This window comes from Artemia franciscana, chromosome 18 (genome assembly GCF_032884065.1).
Source record: "Artemia franciscana chromosome 18, ASM3288406v1, whole genome shotgun sequence".
NCBI lineage: Eukaryota > Metazoa > Arthropoda > Branchiopoda > Anostraca > Artemiidae > Artemia > Artemia franciscana.
The window spans coordinates 1,348,689-1,366,774 of NC_088880.1; the positions used below are offsets into that span (position 1 = coordinate 1,348,689).

General features: G+C 35.0%; 1 protein-coding gene across 2 annotated transcripts in view; it reads right to left on the minus strand.

Moving 5' to 3' along the window:
- LOC136038488 (zinc finger SWIM domain-containing protein 8 homolog) overlaps window positions 1–18,086 on the minus strand; it is a gene marked incomplete at its 3' end in the record, with an annotated part of 96,799 nt that overhangs the window by 53,569 nt on the left and 25,144 nt on the right. For both annotated transcript variants that reach the window (XM_065721570.1, XM_065721569.1), the window contains 4 exon segments: window positions 2,153–2,772; window positions 7,073–7,475; window positions 12,653–12,848; window positions 17,635–17,771. In XM_065721570.1, the coding sequence (XP_065577642.1) occupies window positions 2,153–2,772; window positions 7,073–7,475; window positions 12,653–12,848; window positions 17,635–17,771 (1,356 nt within the window).

Here is an 18,086-nt window from a genome sequence, read left to right on the forward strand (position 1 = left end):
CTCAGCAGGCATCAACTTTAAAACTTTAAAACCACAGGCGGCACATCAAATCTCTTTAGGTTGGAACTTTTCTTTTAGTCAAATAGTCAATATGGGAATTCCAACTTAAATCTTCACCCAAAAGTTAAATCTTTGTATAACTTTTTCTGCATTGAGACTAAAAAAACTGGTCTGAAGCCTTTGTTACACTAGGATGGATGAAATCTGTCTTTTGCACAAAAGCCACAAAATCTACGCATAATTTACCATTTTATACAATAGTCTAAAATAGCACTTAGTAAAGCTAAAAAGAAACATATACCCTCTTTTTTCTATTCTTCATAATATGAAGTGGTTCAACTATATCCATGTAAATGTATGGTCAAACTAGAATATATACATAGCCTATCTACATTATATGCAATAACCTTCAATGAAAGACAGAAAAGTCAGTAAAACACATACCCGATTTTTCAGACCCTTCATTATATGCACTGGTTTACTTTACCGTGGAACTTATATAGATAGCCTAGCTTACATTATATACAATAACCTTCAAAGAAAAAAAGAGAAGCTAGAAAAACACATACCCTATTTTTCAGACCCTTCATTATATGCATTGGTTTTCCAATGGTACTTTACCGTGGTACTTCCGTGACCTAACTGGGTTATATGGATAGCCTATCTTACATCATATACAATAGCCTTCAATAAAAAACAGAGAAACTAGAAAAACATATACCCTATTTTTCAGACCCTTCATTATATGCATTGGTTTTCCAATGGTACTCTACCGTTGTACTTCTGTGACCTAAGTGGGTTATATGGACAGCCTATCCTACATCAGATACAATAGCCTTTAATAAAAAAACAGAGCAACTAGAAAAACATATACCCTATCTTTCAGACCCTTCATTATATGCATTGGTTTTCCAATGGCACTTTACCGTGGTACTTCTGTGACCTAACTGGGTTATATGGATAGCCTATCTTACATAGATATAGTCATTAATAAAAAACAGAGAAACTAGAAAACATTTACCCTATTCTTCAGACCCTTCGTTATATGCATTGGCTTACCATTGGTACTTTATCGTGGTACTTAAATGATCTAACTGGGTTATATGGATAGCCTATCTACCATTACATACAATAGCTTTCAACAAAAGACAGAAAAGCTCAAAAAATAAATGCCATATTTTTTGTACCCTTCGTTATATACGGCTGAACGTTCAAATCCGGTGGACTAGCCAAGGTGCCCGTCGGAGGCTCAACAAATAAATCAACTATATATCTTCGTCATCCGTGAACCAAGAGAGCTGCAATACGAACCCATGTTATGCCAAATGAATCCACTAACTGTCAAACACGGATAAATATTACTATCTCCTCAACCCAACATGAATCTATTTCGTACACTGCTTATCTATACTATGGCATGCAGATGGCTTGACAGACCTGCAAAGACTGCGTGTCTGTCATTCCATATAATAGCCTTCACTAAAACAAAGAAAACACGGAAAATAAATACCTTCTTTTTTCTACCCTTCATTATAAACCATAAAATTTGAACCATCAAATCGGGTGGCTTAGCCAAGAGCACCGTTAAAAGCTCGACAGCAAAATCGACCAATATTTTTACCATACATGAAGCAGAAGAGCTTCCACCGAGTAAATTTTATTTCAGATGGTTCATTAACTGTTGAACACAAATAAATATTCCTAACTACTCAACTTCAAATGAATCTAGATCCATATGGTATTTAAGTGGCCTATCTACCATTCTATATAATAGCCTTCAATAAAACATAGAAAATGTCCAAAAATAAATATTTTGTTTTTTCCATCTTTCATTAAATACGGTGGAATTTGTACCATCAGATCCGGTGAGATTATCCAAAAGATCCGTTGAAGGTTCAACAACTAATCAAGCACACACTTTTGTCACCCGTGACCCGAAAGAGCTTCCAAACGATCGTATTTTATTTCAAATGAATCCATTAACTGTCTAACACGAGTAAATTGGTTTATTTCCTCAGACTCAAATGAATCTATATTCTATGCTGCCTATCTATTTGGTATATGTAGATGCCCTGACCAGGTTATATAGGTGATCTATCTACTATTCCATAATAGCCTTTACTAAAACAAAGAAAAGCTAAAAAAAAAATACCTTCTTTTTTCTGCCCTTCATTATATACGGAGGAATTTGGACCATCAAATCCGGTGGATTAGCCAAGAGGTCCGTCGAAAGCTCAACAACTAAATCTACCATATATTTTTGCCATCCGTGAGCCAAAAGTGCTTCAACACGAGCAAATTTTATTTCAAATGGATCCGTTAATGGTTTGACACTGCTGAATATTCCTATCTCTTCAACCTCAGGCGAGCCTATAACTATCTCAGGGGATCGACAAGTCGACAAAGAAGAGTTCCTTTCCATTTCCTGCAGCTCACTGTCAGTATCAGAAGAGGATTTATCCTTATCTGTGCTGTTGGAACTATCTTCGAAGTCACTAAGTTGTGGAGGTTGATCACTTAGCGCAGTTGGAGCTGCTGCATCACCATTGTTTTCACAAAATCCTTCACTACTCACGCTACTTCTATTACCATCATTAGCCTGCTCTGGTGGCCATTCTTCCTCTTCTTCTGGTCGTTGATGCGGGAGTTGATGCGGCATTTTATTTTTTAATACAGCTGAAGAGGCGTTAATACAAATATTGTGAGATTCACTATTCCGAAAGCAGGCGATGGGACTGTAGAAACGACGACTTTCATGGTTATATGTTACGCCTGGAAATATTCGAAAAGTCGGTAACGATGCTATAACAAAACAAAACTCTACAAAGTGTGATATTTTATGATGATGAGGAATTTTACATGTTGAAATATTGAATTGATTGAAAGCCCGCCGAATTAAGGAAGAAAAAAACAGAAGCTGTAAATGAAGTTTTTAATAATAATAATAACACAAAAAACCTACACAAACAGCTAAAAAAAAGGGGAAAATTCACATTGAAGAAACTTAATAACATGAAACTCATACACAGGTATCGTTCTAATTCCTTTCTATTTTTGGTTCTTTTGCTAGTATTACTTTAGGGATTTTAATATTGTTTTTTATTCTGCACTACAGAGATAACATAAACAACAAAAGGTTAAACGACATTCTAGGACAATGTAAATTTTTTTAAACGAATATTTTGGCTCTGCTTTAAAAGAGCCGTCATCAGAAAAGCACATAAATATAAAATAAGATTTTCTTTAAGATGCGTGACCATTAAAACTAAAATTAAAAAGTATCTCTGAAAAGTCTATAGCACGAGCCGGAGAAAGTATTTGGCAAAACGGAAATACAGAAACGGAAAATCTGTTTTTATTAATGATAACACAGTAGAGTTAAGAGGCTTCTAAAGTATACGTGTTAGCTAAATAGAAATGGTAGGATTCGATTCCATAGTTTACGCTCTTTTTCAACATAACAGTCGTTACCCTGACAATCCCCCTCTCCCCAGTGGCGTAATTTCGTCAAAATCCTGGTGGGGGAGGGGGAAAAGTTGGAAACAATTTTCCCAAATCAAGTGAAAATGACAGTGAAACCTGAAAAGAGCCATACAGTACCATAAAGGTACTGTACCTTTACAAGTACCATACAAGATTTACAAGTACAGTACAAGATTTACAAGTTTACTAGTACCATAACAAGATTTTTAAAGACACTAAGTTTCAGCTAGGGGGCAAACCAAGGACTGAAAGGGGCGGTTCCTCCCCCCACACGCTTCTCCATAGAAAACTACGCCCCTCCCCCTTATGGGCCCATTTATAGCCCTAATAACATATTTTTTAGTTGTCCCTTTCTTGTCTTTATACTTCATGTAGTCCCATGATACTTCCAGACAGGGTAGCTCCTGTCTGGACTCGAAGATATCCGGCTCTGCCTCAGTGATTGATTGCAAAATTTGAAAAAATAACACTTAAATAATTTTAAAACGCGGATAACAACACAAGGAAATATGATCATCTGATTAATAAAACATGCTGAATATATAAAGTAAGTATTTAATTGATCATTTTTTTTTTAGTATGATAAATATCGTAGGGCTACATATGGGACCACCCGGGAGGGGGATTGTCAGAAAAGTGACTATGTCATTTGAAAAAAGCATAAAATATGGAATCTAATACATCTACCTTTATTTTCGTTATATTTTACTCAGACGAGGCCTACTTTTAACTCTACAGTTCTATCTTTTTTTCTGTTTTTAGTATAAATTTTCCAAAAAGTATTAATTTTGTATATACATTGTATAAATACAGATTTGTATATACTTTGTATAAATAAACTATAATGGTATAAATTTTTCAACATTCTAAAATACTTCCTTTTACCGTCCCTAAACGTGTACCATTAAAATGTAACCCCCATCCATTAATGGACAAATATATAGCTTGAACTATATAAACTTCATGTTTTCAAACTCCTTTTCCGCCAATTTTTTACCGTTTGTCATTAAATTAATATCAAGAAAATTCATGTTATTGAAAATTCATTGAGTATATATAATTTGGGAAATATGTTTGTTCATTAGCGGGGGGGAGAGGAAGTAAAGAGCATTTAGGAATGATAAAAGTACATATTTTGGAGTGTTTTAAATATTTTCGGGAGTTTTACAGTTTTTTCTTATAAAGTGGAACCACTAAATATCTACCATTTACCTTACTTTATATAATTATTAAGTGTATATGACACCTAGCTAATCCCGTGATGTTATGCAATAAGTGGCTGAAGCCAATATTTCACCGGAGTACTTAAAAAAAAATGAGGGATTTTCATGCCTCGTATAGCCCGTTTGCATGTAGCCCTTATCAAATATAGCCCGTATGCATGCCTAAACAGCTAAGTAAAATTATTCTGCATATTATGTAATAAAAATTGTTTTCTAACTTCATACTGTCCAAATACTCTACCCCCCCCCCCCCCCCCAATGTGCAAATATATGCCCAAATAATACATTTTCCTATCTATTCTGTCACTTCTCTTTGTCTTGTCTCACGCTAAGCTGAAAGAAACTAACGAAGAAAACCAGTTCTATAATGCGTCAATGAATGAACAACTTGAGCGGTAGGGCGTTTATCACACAAGTACCGTGTCTGATATTAAGATATGGAAAACCGGTAAAACTTGTTTTACTTCTGTATGTACTTGGCGGAACTTGCAAAAAAGCAGGCTTTCAGCAGATAAAAAAATTATTAATCATTTTATAAACTGGCATAAAAAGAATTAGTAACAGGCCTCAAAAGAAAGCTGCTAAATTAGAAGTTGTAATTGTCCCCTGGATATTAAGGTATGAGTAAACATATTAATAATAATAATAATTTATTTGTGACCCACTTGAAACAGCGAAGTATAAAACAAACACACAGAAAAAAAAACTTCTGATAACACATTAAATTACTGTAGAAAACATTTTAGAAGACCATGAAAAGGGTTAATAGTAAAATGTATCGAGCCGGATAGTTTCTGGTGTAGCACTCTAAGTTTATTTAATAAATCTGGAGCCACGAAATTTGTTACCATATCACTGTTCTTGTACCAGGGAGATACAACAAAAAACGGAGGAAACGAAAATAAGATGACTTGAGAGCCTTTAAATCTTTTCTTTTTTCAACAGGATACAATCCAGAAAGATATAAAACCGAGTGATCACAAAAGCAAGAATAAATTTGTGAAAGGGCAAGAATTTGTTTCCTCATGAATTTTCAGTTTAAGGGTTAAGTGAGCAATAAGGAATATGAGAGACTGTTATGGAAAAAATTGTACAGCAGATTTCTTTTTAAATTAAAAAAGTGTAATGCGGACTTATCACTAAAATTGCGAAAACATATTTGACTGAAAAGTACTAATTATATATTTTAGTTAAAACTAACGCAACTAATCAAATATTTCTTTACTTTCTTTTGTAGTATACTCGTACACTTGAAGTAGCATTTGCTTTACTCTTTTTATTCCACAATAGCATGTCTTTTTCACATATTATTATTATTATTAAAGATCTGTTGAAAATCATTGCTAGTAGAGTGTGACCTTCAATTTTACTCTGAATCATTCTAATATGAATTATTACTTAATAACTTATTTGTCAACATTTCAAAGCCATATAGAACCAATTCAGGTTTTGTAAAATAAAGTACCAATAATCTTGAAATATTTATTGCGTTACCAGTTACTCTTCCGAATAAGTCTTTTATAGTATTGTTATATACACATTTAGATGTGCTTCCAGTTTCCAAACATTTTACTATGTGCGCAATTATTTTCAAGCATATTCAAAGCACCAAGGACATCAAAAAGTTTTACCCTTTAAACCAAACTTAGGTCTATTCATACTTTGAAACTTGATTTTTTAAGGTTTTTCTTTTGTTGGTTTGAAAATTATATCTATATCAATTCTATATTCTAAATATTAATAAAAAAAAAGGTAAAGGATACGGCCATTAGACTTTACAGTCCATACCGGCGGTGCTGATCTCCGTTTCTTGGCCCTTCAGCCAGGAAGTGCAATGGGGGGGGGGGCCAGCCATCCCGTGCTTTCGCACACCCTTCCTGTTTACCTTCCCCAGATTTCTCCAGGTACCCATTTAGAGCTGGGTTGACTCTGGCTAAGCTTACAGAGTCACGCCACTGACCCCCGTCCCAAACTGAAGAATTGGGAAAACCGAGATTCGAACCCGCGTCCTCTCAGACAAGGGATCCCGTAAATAAAATATTAATAAGCTTTTATATAATTTTCAATTATAGAATTGTTAATTCCATTATTTAATAATAATTCTATAATATTTCAATTATTGAATAAAAATATTCAATTCTATATCTAAACTAAGTTGAGAATGATGTAACACTTAGTTGGTGGGAAGGTTCACCCCAAAGGGAGGATACCCACTTACCTAAACCCCATAGCCCTACAGTACCAATTTAATATCAGGCGTGTTAGGTCATTTATAAAGGCTGACATGGTTTCTAAACCAGAGACTACAAGGTGTATTTTTTTTAAATTACAAAACAAGAAAGAATTAGCAAAATCATTGCACAAACCTGAAATGGTATAGTCTTCCCAGTCGAAGAAACATGGCCTAAGGGCAGGTTTGAAACCTTCAAATAATTCTATTTCGATCCTGAAACTTTGAGCAGCTTTTCCATTTGATGGCAACCCTGACAGATCAACATTAACAGGTGTTTGCATTCCTCTTGATTTGGCCACTTTATCGACAACCTTCAAATGCCAGTCGCGGAAGAGTTTCTTAAACATTTTCCTTTCCTCGGGTGAAATCGCGGGATTCAACGCGGCTAGTCGCCAAAGATCAACCACTTCATCACACAATGAAGCACAGGCATGCTGAGAGGCATGGGTATTACTATGAACATTGCTCGACTTGGCACCATGCCCGATTGTCCCACTGTGGAATGCCACGTTTGTGTTGAACCACCATACCATAATCTAAAAAAAAAATAATTTGAGTAATTGACTTAAGGAAACTCTTAGTATTTAAAGCCAAGTTTTACGAAATTACTGAAGGAGCAATAAAATTACAGAGGTCACAAGGAAGAGCAATCATAATCGACATTTTTTGTCCTGAAGGGTGAATTCAAAGCCAATGAATACTCCATGTTTTGAAACACAAGGTGTAGGAGGCAGCGTCACCATAGATTCGATAGATTTGAAACTATCGAATTGTGTTTTCTATCGAATTGCGAATCTATTGAATTGTGATTTTCAGTCAAATCACAAATTCTGGACAGCTTTCGATAATAACCAAACCCCTTGAAGAATATACCAATGGGCACCTTGTCTTTGTGACGATCAGCGGACGCTGAAGCTCGCAAAATGATTTTCAAGAGCAAAGTTTTTGTAAAATTGAACATTGACGCCAACCTAGTGATAAACTTATGCCTTAGTTTCCACAAAACCTCTTGTATTATTTACAAATAAATGATTTTCAGTGGTGGATGTAAGATTTCAAAAATTTTTAGCTCAGTTTTAGAGTGATAAGAAAAATACAGAAAACAAGGCAACCCATCACGGTGCTTACGTGCTAGATTCCGGAAAGATTATTGCACTTTTTTGTTCACCAAGTTGTTCCTAGGTATGAATTCGAGTAGCATAATGTTCTTGGCTAACAAAAAACCCCCTTCACCAGCCTTTTGGGCTTCGTTTGGGCTTCCAACCCAGTTCAGACCCTTAACCCTCAAGAACAGGTAACGGCCTTTGCCCTTGCAAATATGATTTCTTGAAATTGTTCTTTCTTATTATCTGTGCTTTTTCCCTCGTTGCTTGTGGCATTTCATTTTCACCTCAGGGAGCGGTCTTTTTTCCGCTCGATTTTTAGCTAATATCTCCCGAATTATTTAACAGAAAAATATGTTTTTTTTTAATGTATACAGTAAAATTGTATAAGATTGCACACACATACGCTACACACTGAAATTCCAAGTAACATTAAACATTTCTTATCAATAATTATTAACACTAAAGACAGAAGTTCACACAATAAACATAAACTACACACTAAAGCTCCAAGCAAAATTAAAAACTTCTTATCACTAAGCACTAACACTAAAGATTGAAGTTTACGGACTAAGCACACACTACACGAAAGTTCAAGTAACATTACAAGGTTTCCCTGCTCACTAAACACTAATTCTACACAATAAACGCTTAAGTTCATGCACTTAATACACACCCACTGAAACTCTAAGTAAACCTAAAAAATATCCGACTCACTAGACACTAACACTCACTAAAACTCACAGACAATACGCACAATAGTTTCTCTACTCACTAAACTCTAAAGACCAAAGACACAGGCACTAATACACAAAGTTCCACGTAAAACTAAAAAGCTCTTCTACTCACTAAACACTAAAACAATACACTCAACATCAAAGACTTAAGTTCAAACACTAAACACACACACTTACACTATGCAATAAAATGTCAAATAACACTAAAAAGTTCCTTTACTCACTAAGAACTAGCACTACAAACTAAACACTAAATTCAAAACATTTAACGCAGACACAACAAATTTAAGTTCTAAACAACACTAAAAAGTTCCTCTACTCACTAAACACTAAACATTAAAGACTTAAGTTAATCACACTAAGCTCCAACTAAAACTAAAAAATTCTTTTACACACTACGCACTAACAAAATACACTAAAATAACACTGTAAAGTTCCGCTACTCACCAAAACTAACACTACACATTTAAGACTAATGGCAACACACTAAAGGCACACGCACTACAAACTCAAGTTCCAAATAACACTACTAAGTTCCCCTATTCGCTAAAAACTAACATTACAGACTGAAACTAAAGACCAAATTTCACAAACTGAACACACACGTACTACACACCAAAGTAGTGTGTGTGTGTTCCAAAAAACTAGTGTTTGTTCCAAAAAACTAGTATTTGATATCCCAAATGATCTAATAAAAGCATTCCCTGATAAACTATCAAACCTCTTGTTAGTATTTTAACGATATTAGTCATTCCGGATTTAACCCGTCGTTCTGGAAGCTGGGCTACATTACTCCAATTCAAAAGACTGAAGGCGAGAACGATTTTACTTCAGTACGATCAATCACCTGGACTCTGTTTTTCTCAAAAAATTATGAGGGTTTCTTAGATAATTGGTTAAAGGCAGATATTCTTGGGCTTATTGATTTACAACAGTTTGGAAACCTGAAGGAGACATCTGCCTCATACTACGTTATTAGTCTTCTTGACACCATTCTTAAAAACCTTGAAAACGCAGATACTTGGCTGAATCTGTTACCAAGTGATCTCCAAAAATCGCTCAACCTAATTGACCAAAATATCCTTGTAAATAAACTGATGACTTGAGCTTAAAGTGAGTCCCTTTTAAGTTAAAATTATTGTCTCGTTTTTAACAAATCGTTCTCAAAAACTTAAATGTAAAAATGTTTATTCCGATCCCCTTCCTATCTTTTGTGGGGTCCCCAGGGAAGCCTGACGGGCCCCATTTTATTCCTTATAATAGTTAATAGCCTCATGACCACACAGACCGATGGAAGTATGTGGACGACCTATCGGCACTTTTTGTCGACGAAATATTAAAAGCTCAATTATGACATTATTGACAATTATGACAATTATGACATTATGTCACACAGCAGGCTTCTTTGTCGAAAATGAAATCTAACGCTAATGGTCAGTTATGACAGTTAATTTTTTAAAATCACCCCCTTCTTTCACAGACCCCATTCCTCCCAAAAATCTCTTGTCACATACATTAACCTGCTTTGGGTGACAATTACTGCTGACTTGAAGTAGGATTGGCATGTTCAAAATATTCTGAAAAAAGCTTTTCCTTCTGAAAATTTAAAAAAATTTCTTACCCCCCTAAGCATCTTCTCCAACTTTATTGTTCTTTTATTCGGCTAGTACTGGAGTTTGCTTACCCAATGTGGCATTTCGGTCTTTCTTCAGAGCATAATTGTAAGATTGAAAATGTCAAAAAACAAGCACTTACAATCACAAATGGTAAAGAGAAGGTTCCATGTTATTATCTACTTGGTAAGTTCAAGCTCACCACGTTTGCCAAGAGAAGGAGCCCCCTGTGCCTTCGTTTTGGTACCAAGACCCTGTCTGTTCCCCGACTACGTTCCACCATCACCGAACCCTACCTTACCGCCCGCAACAGACCGTCCCGTATAAAATCCCAGAAAGTCTCCAAACTGCCCCCTATCCCCGCAAAATATGAAAGATATTGGAGGAGTTTTGTTCTGAGTTTTCTTTTTAGTCATATTAGTCATAGGAAAATTAGTAATTAGTTTAATTGTTATCTATTTATTTTTCTTTTTGACTTTTCGAGTAAGTTTCGACTCACCATATTTCTTTTATGTATTTTCATTAATTTTATTGTTATCCATTTATTTTTGACTTTTTAACTAAGTGTCGACTCTTTTTTTATGTATTTTGTGCAATGAATTATCTTGACGCGAACGTCAAGGTCTTTCGACGATATATATATATATATATATATATATATATATATATATATATATATATATATATATATATATATATATTCGGCAACCATGCTGTGATAGAAATGTTTTAAATAAAGTTCTATTCTATTCTAAGTTCCAAGCACCACAAAAACGTGCAAGTAACAAATGACACTAAAAAGTTCATCTGGTTTACAATCATCGTTCAACACTTTGGCAAGGCGTTGTTCAAACATCATTCAAAATGAAAAAAAAATATTGTTTCTGATTCGTCAACAAAATACTTGCGTTGTAAATAAATTACTTAGTAGTTTATTATGGCCGCTCGGGGTATCATCTTAACAGTAATGTTGAATTCGTTCTGTTGTAAGGTGCCGTATGCTATTGTATGGTGCCGATTAAGAACCACAAACTGTTGTAAGGTTTATGGTTGCGATTTGTATTAATCATAATTTTATTTTATTTCATAATTTATTTATTCCTGTATTCAGGACTAATTCCTGTATTCAGGAATAAATTTCAATATATTTCTACCACCCCCACTGAAAAGTTTTCTAATTCTCTGGGTGGCTGCTAATACTGATGTTGTTTTTTGGTTTAATAAATATATACTTCTCTCTAAAAAACAAACATAGCACCTGCCTTTTGTTAAAGGAATAGTTATAACAAACCTATTGAACAAAGTATGTTCTATGACTGGTTAATAGCTAACTGTTGTTGCCACCTTCAACAGTGGACAATATGTCTCCGCAATTGTAACCACTGGATTAAGCTCCATAAGAGAAATCTCTCTTCTTTTCTAAACCATTTTTGAGACTTTTATTTTCTATACAATTTCAGTAAATAATTAATCGTGAGTCAGAACTTCAGCAGGGGTCAATATGACTCCGCAAATACAGCCAGGGGAAAGTGCTCCAATAGACAAATCTTTCTCCCTTTCTAACCATCTTTGAGACTGACTTTCTCGGCGACTTTGGTAAAAAATAAATTACTGGTGTCGCCTTCAGCAGTGGCCAATATGCCTCTGCAAATACAACCAGAGGGTGAAACTTCACAAGAGAAATTTTCCCTACTTTCTAAACCCTTTTTGAGACTTTTATTTTCTATACAATTTCAGTAAATGATTAATCGTGAGTCTTAACTTCAGTAGGGGTCAATATGACTCCGCAAATACAGCCAGGGGATAGTGCTCCAATAGACAAATCTTTCTCCCTTTCTAACCATCTTTGAGACTGACTTTCTCGGCGACTTTGGTTAATAATAAATTACTGGTGTCGCCTTCAGCAGTGGGCAATATGCCTCTGCAAATACAACCAGAGGATGAAACTTCACAAGAGAAAATTTTTCCCACTTTCCAAACCATTTTTGAGAAAATGGGAAATCTTCGCTTTCATTTAGTCCATGACAAAACATGTATTTCTAAAAAAAATTTCCAGCTATCTGTTTTAAGTAAATAATAATAAAAAAAAAAAAAAAAAAAAAAAAAAACAGATTCTTGTCTCTCAACGGCAACTATACGCGACCGATGCGACCGAAACATACGCGACCGATCGTTTGATATATAGAAATTGATTACACTTGAGACAAGAGATAAAAAAGAGATAAATTAACTCACATAACAAATGATATATAAATATTACCTGTTCGCAAGACAAACATTCAAGAGTAACAGTTTGCAAAAGCGGCACAGCGTTGCCATCTCGTCTTTTGAATAATTCGCGAACAATTTGCAGTAGATTCCACATCCCCTCCGGCTCGCGCCCTCGTAAAGGCCGCAATAGACTTGTATACTCTGAGGCGGCCGGAGGGGCCGATGTGCTCAAATAATTGACATCACTAAAAATAAAAATCAAATTTCAAGAAAATTGATTTTAACATATTATTAAATAAACAAATTACACGAAGGCTAACCAAAGTATTAGGAAAACATATTAAACTCAGAAGGAAACAAAATGAGTTCTCAGTCAATTCGTTTCCTTTTGTGTTTAATAATATGTTTTCCTAATGTTTCCGTTATGTTTGTTGATGATTTTAATATTTTGTCCTTTTGTGTTCAATATGTTTTCCTAATGTTTCCGTTATATTTGCTGATGAGCTCAATTTTTTGTTCTTTTGTGTTTAATACGTTTTCCCAATGTTTCTGTGTTGATGAGTTTAATTTTTTGTCCTTGTGTGTTTAATACGTTTTCCCAATGTTTCTGTGTTGATGAGTTTCTGTTACGTTTTTATTGGGCCCACTGCATAGGAATCCGCAGTCAACTCAAAATACTTCCCTTGATTGTACAGGGTGACCCAAAAAGATTCGTACCCATATTTTATTCGATAAAAAAATCCATTTTTTAACAAATATCCTTTCTATTGCAGGACATGAAAGGTGAACCTTTGGATGATCGTCTGCAGCTATAGTTGCCCCAAATATGTCTTGGACCAATTAGCAGAAGATAGTCTCCCTGGAGACCTATTTTGTGACAAAATCATACCAGAGTGTACAAATTCAGTTTCGAAAACTTTTCAATTGTCGCAACTTACTTTGCGACCTATTTTGGACAAATTTTTCCAAAATAGTTGTGGACTTATGTTCTAAAGCCACAGGGGGAACTTATTCAGGCTGGGAAAAGAGGAAAATATTGCTGCAATGAGGGACTCAGTAGGATGCAAACCTAGGAAATCAGTGCATAGACGCAGCCAAGAACTCGGAATGACAAAGGAGTGCAAGGACATGCAAGGAATGCAATGACAGAAGAAAAAATTGCTGCAGTAAGGGACTCAGTAGGACACAGCCCTAGAAAATCTGTACGTAGACACAGCCAAGAACTCGGAATGACAAGGGAGTTACTGTGGCGTGTTCTCACGTTTAATTGGACAGTGTAGTCCCTCACTACAGCAATGTTTTCTTCTTTCCTTGCACTCTCTTTCCTGCCTGAATAAGTTCCCCCTGTGGCTTTAGAAATAAGTCCACTACCGTCCCATGCTCACTGAATTTCGTAACCCAAGTAAGAATCGTGATTTTGGTGGAAAGTTGCGACAATGGAAGTTTTCGAAACTGAATTTGTACATTCTGGTATGATTTTGTCGCAAAATAGATCTCCAGGGAGAACATCTCCTGCTGATTGGTCCAAGACATTTTTGGGGTAACTATAGCTGCAAACGATCATCCAAAGGTTCACCTTTCATGTCCTGCAACAGAAAGGATATTTGTTAAAAAATGGATTTTTTTATCGTATAAAATATGGGTACGAATCTTTTTGGGTCACCCTGTACCATTGATTTTACTCTTCTTCAACGCAGAACCAACTGAACGATATGTTTTAATCAATTTATAACATGCAAAGTAAACAGAGTTGGCACAACCAGATGTCTCAAAGACATGCCCAAAACATGCTTGGAAAAAGTTCCCAAATGAGATGCCCAATTGCAGACCTAATATATTGCAACAGTGGGATTAAACACGTTTTTTTTACAGTGCACATTTAATTGCATAAATTTGCTAAAGGCAATAAACTAAATATATTAAATAAACTGTATATGTAATATTTAAACATACTACAGAATAAATTATAATAATTATAATAACAGTATATGCAACGATATACCATAACACATAATAAATGTAAGGGAAACATCAGTAGACTATATTGAGGTTAATCAGAACAAAAGTATAACAAAGTAAATATAAAAGAATACGAAATGAGTGAAAAAGAAGAAAATGAAAAATTACAACAAGAATAAAGATTCCAGTTCATACAAACCCGCATTCGATTCAACATAATGTTTACTGATACGTTTGAATACGCAAGGAGCAGTCTCCTTCATTTAGTAAAATCCTGAATCCTGAATTTTTACCGATACGTTTGAACATCTGCTTAATCACCCGAAAAAACTTTCAGCAAGATAAGTTTTAACTTGTTTGAAACACGCAAGGTAAACAGAGTTTGCACGACCATGATTCCAGTTCATAGAAACCCACATTCGATTCGATATATTTTTTACCGATACGTGTGAATACCCATGGAGCAGTCTCCTTCATTTGGTATAACCTGAATCCTGAATTTTTACTGATACGTTTGAATATATTTTTCATCACACGGAAAAATAATTCAGCAAGATAAGTTTTAATTTATTCAGTACGCACAAAGTAAAGAGAGGGAAACATTTAAGCAGAATTATATACAAATATTAAATAAATATATGCACAGCATCAGTAGGCTAGATTGAGGCTAATCAAGACATTACGGAATCACAGTAGATGCAAAAGAAAATGGAATGAATGAGTGGATACAGAAAAGAACGAAAACTGAAATAAGAATAAAACTGAAATAAGAATAGAATAGAACAAAAGAAGGGAAATAGAATAGAACCCTATGGGTATGGAGCAGCCTTCATTCAGTACAATCCTGAAGGCGACATTTTCAACCATTTTTTTTTTTTATTAAGCTGTTTCAGGTGTTGTTTTTGCGATGTTTTTCATCATTTCTTTTTTTTTCATATTAATGCTCAACTTCATTCACAAAAACATACGAGATAAGATTTAATTTAATTAACACTGAAAAAAAAATGAAACAAGCCTAAACTTGTCCAGCTTTTGGAGCTGAAATAATGCAATGATAATTGCAAAAAAAAACTGCAAAAGGATATTATTAATTTTGGACCTATCGTTTGGACTTCCAGTATTACTCGCAGAAGTAAACGAATCTTAAGTAAAGCTATTGCTCGGCTTTATCGATTATTTGAAAGCCTTTGAATCGGTCTAGTGGGGGAGTATGAATTTTTCTTTGTTTTGACATTTTGCTGATTCGGCCTTATTCTTTAATTTTATGAGTCTTAATTGTTTTGAAATTTTTACGTATATTACATTGCCCTTTTTATATTTTTTTTCAATTTTGTTTTTTTTTCATTATGCTTTCCTCATTATTTTCCTCAATACTCCCATTTTCCTTATTACTTTTAATTTCAATGTTCATTGTGCAAATTCGAAATTTCCATTTTTTGGTCATATAACTAACTTGTGTATTTGTTTTAATTATTTTATTCCCTTTTTAATTTCACAAGTTTTTCAATATTTTTACATTTTCATGGACTTGATCTAATTTGAGTTTTAATTGTTTTTGACATTTTTACGTATTTGACATTGTCAATCTTATAAATTTTTGCTGGAGCTTGTTTTTGGTTCTGTTTTGTTAATTGACGCTAAAGTGTGAATCCGGCCCATTTGGGCTTGTGATAGGCGTTTTTTAGTAATAAATCTTATCTTACGTATTATTATATTACGAAATTACAGTCAAAATTGTGAGTTGGATTAAATCCCTTTACGAGGAACAGCTGTGAACAATGCATTTTTTGTGGAGGAATAGAACTTTGACATGAGCGGTCGCTCCACGATGGCAATTTTGTAAATGATAATGCCTTGTTTCGCTGTTTCAAGAAGACATGCAGGAAAATATAGAATAACAAGCACAAAAAGCCTCCCCCCCCCACCTGGTCTACGGATCAATGTCAGTAATATAAAAGCAATGTCTAATTCAGTGGTTAATAATTTGGCATCAGGCTTTCATGTTGGGAGTTTAGAAATGGAAGGATTATATGAATTTCGTTATCTAAGCAGTGTTTTAACGCAAGGTGGCAATTGCGAGAAGGAGATAATGCTTCGGATTGCTTATACAGAGGCAGGTTTCTCACCTAAACAATGCGAGGAGGTGCTCTAAATATTCCCAAATGCTCAATCCACGATTGTTGAGTAGCAATGTTTTGTCAGTACTCCTATATGGTTATGAACCACGGAATATGTCAAAACCATCGAAAAAAGATTGCTTCTAATTATGAACCACCTCAGGAAATACTTGCAGCACACTGGACTGGAAGAAAACCAAATTTGCAGATTTTAGCCCGGACAATTTGCCTTAAATCACTAGTGAAATTCGCAAGAGACGTTGGAGGTACTGGGGATATATGACCGGAATGAAGGAGGGCAGACTCCTGCATGATGTGTTGTACTGTAAACTACCTGGCAGAAACGGTAGGCAGCGTACAACCTCAGGAAATACTTGCAGCACACTGGACTGGAAGAAAACCAAATTTGCAGATTTTAGCCCTGACAATTTGCCTTTAATCACTAGTGAAATTCGCAAGAGACGTTGGAGGTACTGGGGATATATGACCGGAATGAAGGAGGGCAGACTCCCGCAATATGTGCTGTGCTAGAAACTACCTGGCAGAAACGGTAGGCAGCGTACAACCCTCGGAAAGTCACTGGAGGAGGCTACACAGTCAAGGGGATCAATGGAGGAGCTCTGGTCGTTGCCCAGGACCGAGAGACGTGGAGGTCAACATTTGCTGCGTTGTCCACCTCAAGGAGTTGGAGGACCTAAATCTAGATAAACGAGTCAAAGAAGAAAATCTTGAAAACATTAGACTGATTATTCTTCCTACAGGCCATGGACCTGTCATCTGTCTGGAAGCTGGGAGCGTTGACTGACAGAAAACACTTTAGCAGTTTTCACTTGCATTTCGGGTCTTGAAAAACATATATTTGATACATTTTGATATAACCTCTTAAGGCAAAATTTACGTGGGCTATGTGCGTTCAACACAATATCTACAAACAAGTCAACTGAGTTTACAATACCTGAAAACCGTTGGTGATGGTACACAGAACTTAATTAAAATCTTCCTCATGTTATCAACCAGCATCTGAGTATCCATACACCAACTAGATGCCTCTCCAGCCAGTCCACCAGCTGTTGGATCAGGGGCGCCACGAGTCTATAGAATAAAAAGACTAAAGAATAATAAACAGAATAGAATAAAAAGAATAAAAGATTAATTTATCACTAAGCCCATAATCAGAGTATGTGCTGGATATTATAACAATTGAATGTGATCAATTAAGTGGCCCAATTTTAATATATGCCATATTGCAGATTAATCAGTTTTTAAAAACATAAATTCGGAACAATTTAAATAAACCTAAAAAATAATAAATGATATAATAATGAATTAATAGCAGTAGAAATAAATAGTTCTAGTGATGGAAATAATTATCATTGCCAAATAAGCGAGCTTAGTTCTAAAAAATGA